Below are 12,636 nucleotides of genomic sequence, written 5' to 3'. Positions count from 1 at the left end.
CACATTTAAACTGGGTAAACTATAGGTCCCTCCAACATTAAAATTAGGTTTAAGTTAATAAGCCAGTAGTTTTCGTGGTTCAAGTGTCAATGTGAACCTGTATTCTTGCAGGTAGACGAAAAGACTGATACAAGTCTCAAACCTGTTTGCTGAATATGACACATTTGAGCTCATTTTGCTGAATTAATTTATACACACACACACACACACACACACACACACACACACACACACACACACACACACACACACACACACACACACACACATATATGTGGTTTTTTTAACACATAAAAATCACAATTATGCGATGAATAACCAGTCTTATTCAGCGCTGTGGGGAGGCGGGAGCTTGTTCAAGCTGTCACAGTCGCACTACAACACCCAGGACTGGTTGGCGGTCTGCCATAGGGCTGTACAGTATAGCACATGAACCTGGTAAAGAAACGAACTGTGACGTGTACATTTTCATGTGGATCAAAGGTACCAGAGAGAGATGGTGGCAGTTTTTGGGACTATGCATTTCCCCCTTTTTCCCCACTCTTTTATGCTTCAGCGACTTTATGGTTTGACAGTGGCATCGATCTTGTCATCCGACTCCCCCAGAGAGCAAAAATGCACACTCCTGGAGTGTGGAGCTATTGTTTTCAGGTTAGAATATGAACTATGAGGGAACATTTGTAACTGAGGATCTTCACACGTACAGAAGTACTAGAAGTGCATTCGTGTGTGTGTTTTGAGTTACCCTGGCAGCCAGGGATCTGACAGCCTCCTTCCTCGGCGGTGTGCTATCGCTTGTGCCTGAAACGTTGCCCTGGTTGGGATGGGAATCAGCCGGCTGCTTGGAGGCTGCTTTTCCCTGCCTATCCCCACCTGCACACCATGCAGAGCAACAACAACAACAAACTCTCAGGTGTAAGCAAAGAAATGTCACGAGCCTATAAAGAAACACAGTTAAACTGCTGCAATTCATTAGCGCATAAGATAGACGGGAAACTTTGGCACTGAGCAAAGCCTGCATTTCTCTGAGCTCATGCTAACTAACGCTGTCTTAAAGCTAAATTAAAATGACAACATACAATGCAGATATGGATAAATAATGCAACGGTGCTGAAAAATGAATGCTACACTGCTTCTTTTTTTTTTTTTTTTTACACTGCTGTTTTCTCAGCCTGTAATTTTAACAATGCTTCTTATTGTACAACAGAAAAAGCCTGAGATCAGTCAAAAGGTGCATATATGGACATTTTTATATCGCACAGAGTAACACAGTTTATTCAAAAACAATGTGCATGTCACAGTGTGTAACGCGGATTTATGTGCAAAATCTTTTTCTTTTTTCCTCTCCTCAGATAAAAGAGCCGTGCCACTCATGAAAGGAGGAAAACAACAACCTCACTCCCCTTACACAACTGCAATCAGCAGAGAAACCTCAGGGGAGAACTTGAAAGAAGAGTGTTTGACCTAGTTACCAACTCCTCAAAAAGTGATGTTTCCTTAAATTTCATACATATACATATATATATATATAATTTAAAAAAAAAAGCACTTTTACTAGACTGTACTGGATACTCTATGAATTATGCCAGTCCTTGCAGATGCATACAAAAACAAATTACAGTGCTCTGAATTTTTTTTTAAAAAAAGGAAAGCTCTTACACTTAGGGGAGGAGCCGGGGCTGTGAGGGATGCTGGGACCTCCCAGTGATGTACGCATGCCGTGACAGCTGAGCGTCACTAGCCTCCAGATGACGGCGGTCTTGCCAGATCCTGCGTTACCCACAATGACAGCACCGCGTCCCTCACAGCTGCGTGTTTTTCTAAGGACCTCCTCCAGACGTGTGAAGAGCCAATCCCGGCCAACGAAAGGTGTTTCCGTGGTGATGCCGGGAACTTCAAATAGAAGCGGTTTTAGCATGATGTCAGCTTGTTTGAATGGTACCAATCGCCCTGGATAGAGAGAAAACAATCGAGATAAGTATGTAAGAACTCATCACCCCATGTACAGTACTGTGCAAAAGTCTTGAGCCACAACTCATTTCTTTATGTTTTAGTGAGAAAATAGGAAATATATACACTGATTTATTTAAATGTGAAAACATAGAAATAATAGAATTTATTAGGGAAAACAAGAGTTAAAGGGAGCATTTTGGGAAACCACTACAAGGTAGAGGCTTTCCTTGGAGAAGGGGGCTTTGGTATTGTAGCCAAATGTCGTGATACCATGACCAACCGAGCTGTGGCTATTAAGGTCAACAAGAGCGACCCTGATATTCTGCAACAGGCAAAACTGGAAATTTTCATCCTGGAGCAGCTGAGAAGGTTGGATCCAGACGCTGCCAACATTGTTAAATGGAACGGCTTTTTCCACGACGGGGAGTGGGTTTGCTTAAAGTTCGAACTCCTTGATCAATGCCTGTGGGACTATATAGGGGACCGGAAAAACCAGGGTCTCCCCATAAGCGAAGTCAGGCCAATTTTAGGTCATCTCACAAATGCTCTGTCCCACCTGGGTTCTGTGGGAATAGTGCGCGCTGACCTCAAACCTGGAAACATCATGGTTGTAAATCGCTATGAGTCTCCAGTCAAAGTCAGACTTATAGACTTTGGCCTCGCATGTCCTGCGTCTGCAGTGATGCCTGGTGACCGTGTGGGGACGGTTGGTTATAGTGCACCTGAAGTTATGCTTGGCCTTCCTTACAATGAAGCAAGTGACATGTGGTCTCTGGGGCTGGTAGCTGTGGAGCTTGGTACAGGCGTGCCACTCTACCCTGGAAATGAAGACTATGATGTTTTGAAATTCATCATAGAGACTCAGGGTCAGCCACCAGATCATGTTCTAGACTCTGGCGTGTACAGTGAAGACTATTTCATTGAAGACAACGACAACCAACAGCGCTGGACATTTAAGACTGACCAACAATTTCAGTACGAGACAGGATATGAGTCCCTGGAGACAAGATACATAAAACTGACGCGTCTCGATGACCTCGAACAAGTAATGATGTTTAGAAGAGGACCTGAAAATGGCCAACGTTTGTTTGTAAGCTTAATTAAACAGATATTGGCCTCGGATGCAAACCAGCGCATAACACTGTTGGAGGTTCTCCGGCATCCCTTTTTCAACCCTAAGAGTTCCCCTTGCATTGGCATGAGTGCTGAAAGACCACAAAACCCTGTGGTCTTTCAGCACCCTTCACACTTGAAATGCAAGAGATCAGAGAAAATCAACTGCAGTTTTCAAAACTCGGTTGAATTTTCTCAGCAAGTATTCGTCCGCACGTCAGCCAGCCCATCCTTTGGCTCAGATGAGCTTGAAATAGTTGAAGGGAGCATTTTGGGAAACCACTACAAGGTAGAGGCTTTCTTCGGAGAAGGGGGCTTTGGTATTGTAGCCAAATGTCGTGATACCAAAACCAACCAAGCTGTGGCTATTAAGGTGAACAAGAACCGCACTGATATTCTGCAACAGGCAAAAAAGGAAATTTTCATCCTGGAGCAGCTGCGAAGGTTGGATCCAGATGCCGCCAACATTGTTCAATGGAATGGCTTTTTCCTTGACAGAGAGCGGGTTTGCCTGAAATTTGAACTCCTAGATCAATGCCTGTGGGACTACATACGGGACCCGGATAACCGGCGTCTCCCCATAAGCGAAGTCAGGCCAATTTTAGGTCAACTCACAAATGCTCTGTCCCACCTGGGTTCTTTGGGAATAGTGCACGCTGACCTCAAACCTGGAAACATCATGGTTGTAAATAGCTATGAGTCTCCCATCAAAGTCAGACTTATAGACTTTGGCCTCGCATGTCCTGCATCTGCAGTGATGCCTGGTGACCATGTGGGGACAGTTGGTTATAGTGCACCTGAAGTTATGGTTGGCCTTCCTTATAACGAAGCATGTGACATGTGGTCTCTGTAGCTAGTGGCTGTTGAGCTTGTTACAGGGGTGCCACTCTACCCTGGAAAAAAATATTATGATGTTTTCAAATTCATCATAGAGACTCAGGGTCAGCCACCAGATCATGTTCTCGATCCTGGCGTGTACACTGAAGACTATTTCACAAAAGACAACTACAACTACAACCAACAGCGCTGGACATTTAAGACCGCCCAACAATTTAAATACGAGACAGGATATGAATCTTTGGAGACAAGATACATGAAACTTAAACGTCTGGATGACCTCGAACAAATAATGATGTTTAGACGAGGACCAGAAGATGGCCAACGCTTATTTGTCAGCCTAATTAAAGAGATGTTGGCCTTGGATGCACACCAGCGGATAACACCCTCTCAGGTTCTACGGCATCCCTTTTTCAACCCTGGCCTCTCCAACAGGTTCCCAAGTATCAACACTGAAAAACCATACAGAGTCAATCTCTAGCATGGCATCTTCCACCCTGGACAAAAGTGATAAAAACACAAACTGGGGTTGGAAAAGGATATTAACAGCAAATTACACTGGAAATATTAATTAAGCTGCTCCAATAAATATCACTTTGGCTTTTTTAATTTTTTTATTTTCACTAGTAGTTAGAAATCCAAAGTTGCACATTGATGATGATTTCACATCACTAAGCAGGTTATCAAATGTGGACAGAATGTTAGCAGAATCTTATAATTCTCATAAGATTCTGTTTTTGTGTCATTCAATACAATGTGTTTATGTCTGACATACTGATATGAATCATAGTATCTTATGGAATTCCAAAAATGGCTGCCAGGACAGCTGCCACCACACTGATGTGACACACTACAAATCAACTCTTTGATGCTCTGTGCTGAGTCTGCACAATAACCTGCACTTAAACATTCATTTAATATCACGTACACATATACACATACTGTCCCTCAAGAAGACACTGAGAAAAAATAAAGAATAACATTGAGACTGTAACTTTGCCATAAGTCATAGGTGTCAAACTCTGGCCCGCGGGCCAAATTTGGCCCACAGCCTAATTACATTTGGCCCGCGAAGCCATACCAAATTACTATTAGAGCTGGCCTACTGGTATTATACAGCTAATATATATATTGTTTAGTATTAAGCTTTGCTTGTTCCATATTCAGTTTTCCAGCAAAACTTATTTGAGTCCATAAGAAAAGAGTCATTCTTATATCTGGAGGAAGATTTTTTTTTTTTTCAATAAATATTATTGTTAGCCCGCGACTTTGTTCCAGTTTTGAATTTTGGCCCACTGTGTATTTGAGTTTGACACCCCTGGTCTATAGTCTATAGAAGCACCTTGTTAATCTGGCTAGCATTACTTGATGACTCCACTCTCCTCCTCCTCTAAATATGGCCACTTCTGGATTCAAAAGCTGGGGCTACAAAATGCCGCAAACCAGTGGTATGCAGTAGCAGTCTATAGTGGCTACATGCTGCATGCAGTTGTACTTGCTCAAAAAATACCTTTGGAGTCATCACTTGTGCGTCCAGATGTGTTGTGTTTGCGAACAGAGCCTCTGTGCCCAGTAGCCCTTTGACTGTCCAGATAACCCAAATCCTCTAGTCGAGTGGAGCTTGTTGCTGTAAGGAGAGAATGGGAGGCGGTTGAATTCAGCGAGAGAAAGAGAGATCCAGTAAAGATGCACAGCAGAAACTCCAGTCAATTACTGTATCCATGGAGACAGGAAATATAAACAATTTTTGCTGTTAATGATACGTGCTCAGTGACCTTGAGGAGAAAAGAGAGAAGAGAAGAAAACAGCTCTTCTCACATCCTGTAATATCAAGCTGACATGAGTCTGAAATGACCAAATGTTTCATAGTGTCTCACGCGTCAGGACACCAAATTTGCGATAATCAGTAGAAACACGTCGCCGGCTGTAATGCAAAAATGTATCAGCTGTCAATAACAGGATTACACGCATTCCTCTAATGACCAAATAAGCCACATAAAAGCCAACATGACACATACAATTGAGAACGTGTTGTACTGAAGGGCAAATAACAAAACAGAGTTCTTTACTCCTACATTTGCCTATCCATCCACCTACTCACACCACTGAGTTTACAGGTCAGCAAGGCATCTGCAGTTTCTGAGAAATGTAGTCTTTAGTCCACTGTGAAACACAAGAAAGTATGCACTTTGCAGTTCCTTAAATGTGATTTTCCACATAAACAGTGTATTTGTGATACATCTCTATGGATTATTAACAGAGAAACAATAGAAATAGAAGACCTAGCACACTGTAATGCAATCTGACACAACAGTTCATTAATAAATAGTACCTCGTGTTGTCAGTGAAGCAGTTCTGTTCGAGAGCTGCCAAATGAACCCGACTGTAAGACACAAAGTTCATTAAGCAGCTTGGCGGTTTCTGATGGATTTAAGGAAAGAATAATTGTTAACATCCCTACACATTTCAGTCCAGCAAGCAGACAACCCGTCGACACACAAGCAACTATAACTGAACTGGACCCAAAAGATATATATATATATATATATATATATATATATATATATATATATATATATATATATATATATATATATATATATATATATATATATATATATATATATATATGTGTGTATATATATATATATGTATATATATGTGTGTATATATATATATATGTATATATATGTGTGTATATATATATATATGTATATATATGTGTGTATATATATATATATGTATATATATGTGTGTATATATATATATGTATATATATGTGTGTATATATATATATATATATATATGTATATATATGTGTGTATATATATATATATGTATATATATGTGTGTATATATATATATGTATATATATGTGTGTATATATATATATGTATATATATGTGTGTATATATATATATGTATATATATGTGTGTATATATATATGTATATATATGTGTGTATATATATATATGTATATACATATATATATATATATATATATATATATATGAGACATGTTTTCACTGGTATTGTCCTGCATATACTGCCTTGCTTATGCACACAGCTGCAGACATCAGGGACTTTGACTTGTTCTAATTATGCTACTTTTTGGTCCACTTGGAGGAAGTTTGGAGGAAGCGTGCCCTTACAGTGCAGTTTCTGCATGAACATCAGCACACAGTTTTACATAAGCCACCTGAATATGACATTTGCATTACTTGGACTGTGAAAGACCCTCGCGTCCTTTAAGTTATGTGAGGGTCTCTTACAGTGCAAGAACTGTTAAAGACCCTCACAAAGGATCATAAGAATGATTAATCTCATGAAAAATAAAGTCACTTCTGGATTCTGCAATTTAAGCAAAAAACAAAACAACAAAATCCGTCTCGCATCTCAAAACAATACTAACGTATTCGAGTGCCAGCAAAAGCAAATAGTTATTAGCGTCTGCTGTCTTGTCCCTGTAAATAATTTCACTTTCAAAGTACATCTAGGCAAGTAAGCGTTTCACATACCTGAAAATATTTTATTCTTATAAATTGCATAACTTAATAATTAATTGCACATTTCTGTAACTCACTTAATGTTGCTTAATTTAAAAAAAAAAATTAAATAGTGCAGTGTAAAGCCTGGTTTTTGTCTGTTTTTAGAGCAGCTGGAGAGAAAAAAGTGAAGAATCTGTTCCAGTCTAATCTCGAGCTCCTCCTATTTCTATTTTCCCCTTTTAACATCAGGCCGTTTAATCCAAGTGGCTCACAAATCCAGACAGGAAATCAACTAGATTACAGCCACTGCAGGCATAAATGCTTGTGCTCGACCTTTGCCATCTTCCAATATTGTTTCTATGCAGTATTTTTTTTTGCTCCTATTTATATTATTGGATTGTCTGCTATTGGAGGAATAAATAGCATATATATTTTACAACGAAAAACTGCATGGCTTGGGAAATGAATCCATTGTTATTTTAAGAGTTTATTTTCAATGAGTAGCAGACGGGTTCATGTCATTCATTCATTGCTCTTTGTCATTGGTAAATAAAAAAAAGTCCTCTGTAAAATCTGAAAATCTGGCATTACTGCTGTCTCTAATCCCTTTGGAGAGGGATAAAAAAAAAAAAAGGCTCAAGTCACGTTGCACACTGTACACAGACCAATAAATTAGGCAGTGGGCAAGACATTAACTTCCTATAATCATGTAATGACATTAAATGAAATCACTGGTAATTTCAGAGCATGTGAGAGAGCATATCAGCATAGATCTGCACTGTTATGGGCTGACAGGCTTTAAAGCAGAAGTTTTAATCACATCCTGAAGATCCTGGCTGCAGCATCCTTCAACACAACAAATCAAAAACTTCTCTACACTCAGACATGAGCCAAACAATGTAAAATATATTTGCATCTTGCATTATTGCATGTCATTCTGCCAAACCATCGCTCGCTTTGCTTTCTGTGGAACAGCGAGAAAGACACACTGAGCTTGCTTCTTTGAAAATACTCCAGTAGATACAGCTCACACTTGGCTGATCAGATCCCTTTCTGACACATTTACTATCTCTACATGTGTCCATCAGCTTGCAGCAGCAGAGTGAGCGAGTGTGGGTGAAAGCTGCCGAGGCCTGTTGATATTCTAATTTACAGGCTCATCAAAAACACATATAACCTGTTCATTGGACTCCCTAGTAAACAATGATGGGCTCTCTGGATCAACAAATATCAATCACGGTGTGAACACTGCAATTAGGATAAAAGAAAGTTGTGTGGGGGATGAGCTGTTAGTATACTGTGAAAGAGTACAGCATGAGATATTGCAGAAGCGGGAGGGAGCTTTCAGGACAAAGAACATGCATAAAATGACTGTAAATATCAAGCAAGAAAACAAGTGGTGAAAACTGAGGATTGAAAGAACATCCACAGCGAGAGGATGGAACACAGTCTGCAGCAAAACAGTGTGAAGGAGGTGTGGGAGTGGGATGAGAAAGACTGCTGGCTAAAGACAACCTGGCCAAATGGCTGAGGGGACACAGTTAAAGAGTTAAAACATGTTTTTCAGCCAGTTTGACACAGAAACTCTTGGACGTTTTGACAGGTCAACCTATCTCACACTCACTGACCATCTATATGTTCCCTGTTGATGAAAGTCTAGCTGATTATAGCCCCCTTTGATCATTCATCACTTTAAAGGTCAAGCCTCCAGTGTCCCTGATGGCATTACTTACACAATTTAATCACAAGCAGCTCATTAGAACCTGTTTAAAAGCCTTTTCAACGCTAAAGGTATCGCTACTCTTAATTGCTTTCTGGCAGAAAATAAAATTAGTCTGTGAAGGAAATATCATGCCAGGTTTAAATTATTTTCACAGGATTTTCCTCTGATATCAAGTGTGTCAGAAAATTATAAAGTCACAAATTCTGGATGTAACTCGGCCATGGACATGACAAACTTAAGACTGATATTTCAATTCAAATTACTTTTATTTATATAGTGCCAAATCTGCAGCAGTCGCCTCAAGGTGCTTTGTCTTGTAAGGTAAAGACCCCTACAATAATAATAATAATAATAATAATAATAATAATAATAATAATAAAACAACAACAACAACAATCAGATGAGCAAGCACTTGGCGAAAGTGGGAAGGAAAAAATTCCCTTTAACAGGAAGAATCCTCCTGCAGAACCAGGCTCAGGAAGGGGGAGCCATTTGTTTGTTGAGGGTGAGGAAGACATGATAAAATTGTGTAAGATAGCCAGAAATTAATAATAGCTATTGATTAAATGAAAAGACATGGATAAACACATAGAGTGAAAATCTGAATGACATGCAGGTGATCCTTAGCTGCTGCCTTTCATGACCTGAGAGATGGAGGAGGAAGAGCAAGAGGGTGATGTGGAGGAATGACATCAGGAAATATGCACACATACAGTGGTACCAAGGCAACGACACCCATTTTTGGTCCAACCGCCCAAGATCCACAGCTAGTTAGATCGTCACAATGACTGAACACAGTCAAGCCAGTTGTTTTCCTTTGTTTTTTCATTTTTTAAAATGTTTTTTTTAACAGTAACTAAAGCAGACTACTAGCACCTCTGAAGCTCTCTCATTGAAAATGTAAATGGGTCATTCTATGTGTGTTCGTCAAATGCCTCCCAAGTGATCTTACAGATTTTCCTGGAAAAAAAACATCCAGGGTAAAAATGCACATGCTAGTAGTTTTTAAGAAAAGATTTCAGGTCCCTCCTTTCATTAGTTTTCTCAAAAAAACAAAGGATTTCAAGAGATGAAGGCAGAGCTGGTTTGAGATGTTTTTCTGGCATCGTTTTTTCAGGGGCTATTTGAAAGATTCCATTATCTGGAAAAGTGCTTCAGATAGGTCCTTCAAATCTTTTAGGTACTGTGGCTCTGTGAATATGGATTCTCATGAGTGCAGCTGAAGTTAACACAGAATGATGGATGCTTGAAGTCCCTAAAATATCTGGATAAAAAATTTGGATCTCTGAGAGATTATTGGGGATCTGTAGGAAGTCCCTTATGTACAGGTTCTCATATACAAGCAACATAACATTCTTTAAAACGGTTCAAATCAGGTTACTGGTTTCACTGATATTAAAGCTTGAATACTTGAAAAACCCCCAACTCATTTTCATCCAACTTCAGTGTGACATTCCCCAGGTATGACAGCATGTACCGAATTCAAATTCAGCTTCTTAGAAAGACCAAGTTTCTGTTAATGTTAAATCCAAAATCTGTTACGGCGTTCTCTCTCATTTTCCCAATATGAATTTTTGAAACGGTCATATTTAAGTAAAGATTGTTTCAGAGGCAGAGCATGATGTCTGAATCCAATTTATGGACCCTCATTGCCCAGCAAGACAAGACTTTTATGAACAGGAAGGGAAGAAGTGTGCTGGGTGCCATTACAAAGCACGCTCCATTTCATAAAATGGAAAAGATTTATAGTGACTCGTGTCCTTGACTATTTCTTGGTGAAGACCATCTTCTAACCCATAACACAAAAGTGAACTGTTCTTTTTACACTCTTTTTTTTAGATAAATTACACAAACATCATATACCATTTTGTTTGTTTGTTTTGCCAGATTAAGAGTTTTATTAACTCCCAACAGATAATTGTGTGAAAATTTGATTTTTTTTCTCAACAAAAATAAAAGGTGAAAAACAAAAAATGATCTGGAGTTTTAATATCATTCGAAGCAGCTAATTTAAACACTTATGTTACTCAGTTTTGCAATCAGACCTTGATTCTTTGCCAAATTTGTAAAAACGTGCCCAGCTAACAAACCTGACCCAGAACCACAGGCAAATGTACTCTCCAATACCACCCACATGGCAAGGAGGGGGGAAGGGAAGGAAGGAAACTTACACAGTCAAAGAGGATTTAGTATGGTGCTGAAAACGATCAACCTCAAGTATGAACCACGATGCTGTAAATAGTCTCATTTTTGAAAGAGCCACACAAGCTGTTTCTCCTTGTTTCCACTCTTTTGGCCAAACTAAGCTAACTGCCTGCTCACTGCAACATTAAGCAAAAGCTACCAGGCTGCATATTAGAAAGCTCAGCAGAGAGGCAGCGCACTGGCAGAAGAAGAAGTCTTTAAAGTGGGGATCTGGATCACTCTCCAAAAAAAGAAGAAAAAAACAACAGTAAAGTAAGGCACTATCTTCAGCACAGGATGTACTCTCCTAGTATCTCGCTAGCTACAGAAAACGTCCTGTACTGTTCTGTTATCGTAACCATGATGCTCCAGTATCCTTGTTAGCCAGTAGTATTAATCTCTCACATAACAAAGAACGCTGATCCACTGCCACTGAAGCATCTTAAACCACATTTAAAAGCATGGGCTATGTGTTAAGAAGAGACAGGTACCTGGGAAATATGCTGAAGACACAAGTAGTTGATGCAGCTAATTCACTCATACATCTTTAGTGTCTGATTTTGCAACAAAAACACAAACTACTTTAGGCACTCACTGCGCCGACAGCCACCACACTGCGCAGCGCTGCCCACCAAAATGGCGCCGGTTTCAGTCCACCAGAAGATTAATGAAGCAGCCAACTCTTATTGAATCTAGCCTGCCCTCCTGCTTCTAAGAATCAGCATTTATCTTTGGAAAGTGTGAGAAGTTACTCCATTCATCCATTCTGCAAATTATCTCTACGATCACATTAATAGGAACAGATAGATGGTCACAAATGGTGATAAAGTTTGGACTCTGGTTTGGACTTTAAATTATGTATGGACTAATTGCACAATTAAACATTAGCATCTGCACTGGAATAGATCTGATTATATATGCCCAGACTGTAATCTACATATTCTTTTCATTTCTTTGCTACGTGATGCTATCTCACTACTAAATCTTGCTGCTTTGCATACACTAATGGATGGACTTCATATTCATTACACACGATGCATCTTACATTTTTTTGTAGCTTCTATCAGTCGTGCACTACTATCCATTAGCTTTATCGTCATGTCTGAATGAACAGAAGCCACAGAGGTAGGGTCAGACCTAGCAGCATTTAGATATCACTTTCAGTGGTGGACAGGACAGACGTGCATGGGCACAGAAAAGATACAATTTCTGTTTTTGTCTACAGATGTCTCTTGTGTTTGTGAGTTACTCAGCTTTTTTTAAGGATGAATGATTTGGAGACTGAACAAATTTCAAACTTTTGACATGAGACTCCCATTTACTCTGCTGAGAACTAA

The 12,636-nt window shown here is 39.5% G+C and overlaps 1 protein-coding gene across 1 annotated transcript in view; it reads right to left on the bottom strand.

The window, feature by feature from the left end:
* The window catches only part of LOC101468151 (protein TANC1), a 47,543-nt gene that overhangs the window by 21,652 nt on the left and 13,255 nt on the right, over positions 1–12,636 (bottom strand). The window contains exons 8-10 of the mRNA XM_004543375.3: positions 5,414–5,530; positions 1,660–1,950; positions 746–873 (exon numbers count right to left, since the gene is read on the bottom strand). Coding sequence (XP_004543432.2) covers positions 746–873; positions 1,660–1,950; positions 5,414–5,530 — 536 coding nt within the window. The remainder of the gene's footprint in view (positions 1–745; positions 874–1,659; positions 1,951–5,413; positions 5,531–12,636) is intronic.

The sequence above is a fragment of the Maylandia zebra genome, linkage group LG1 (assembly GCF_041146795.1).
Source record: "Maylandia zebra isolate NMK-2024a linkage group LG1, Mzebra_GT3a, whole genome shotgun sequence".
NCBI classification, from domain to species: Eukaryota; Metazoa; Chordata; class Actinopteri; order Cichliformes; family Cichlidae; genus Maylandia; species Maylandia zebra.
Note: the sequence above shows the minus strand (reverse complement) of the source record. Positions and strands in the feature narration are given on the sequence as shown.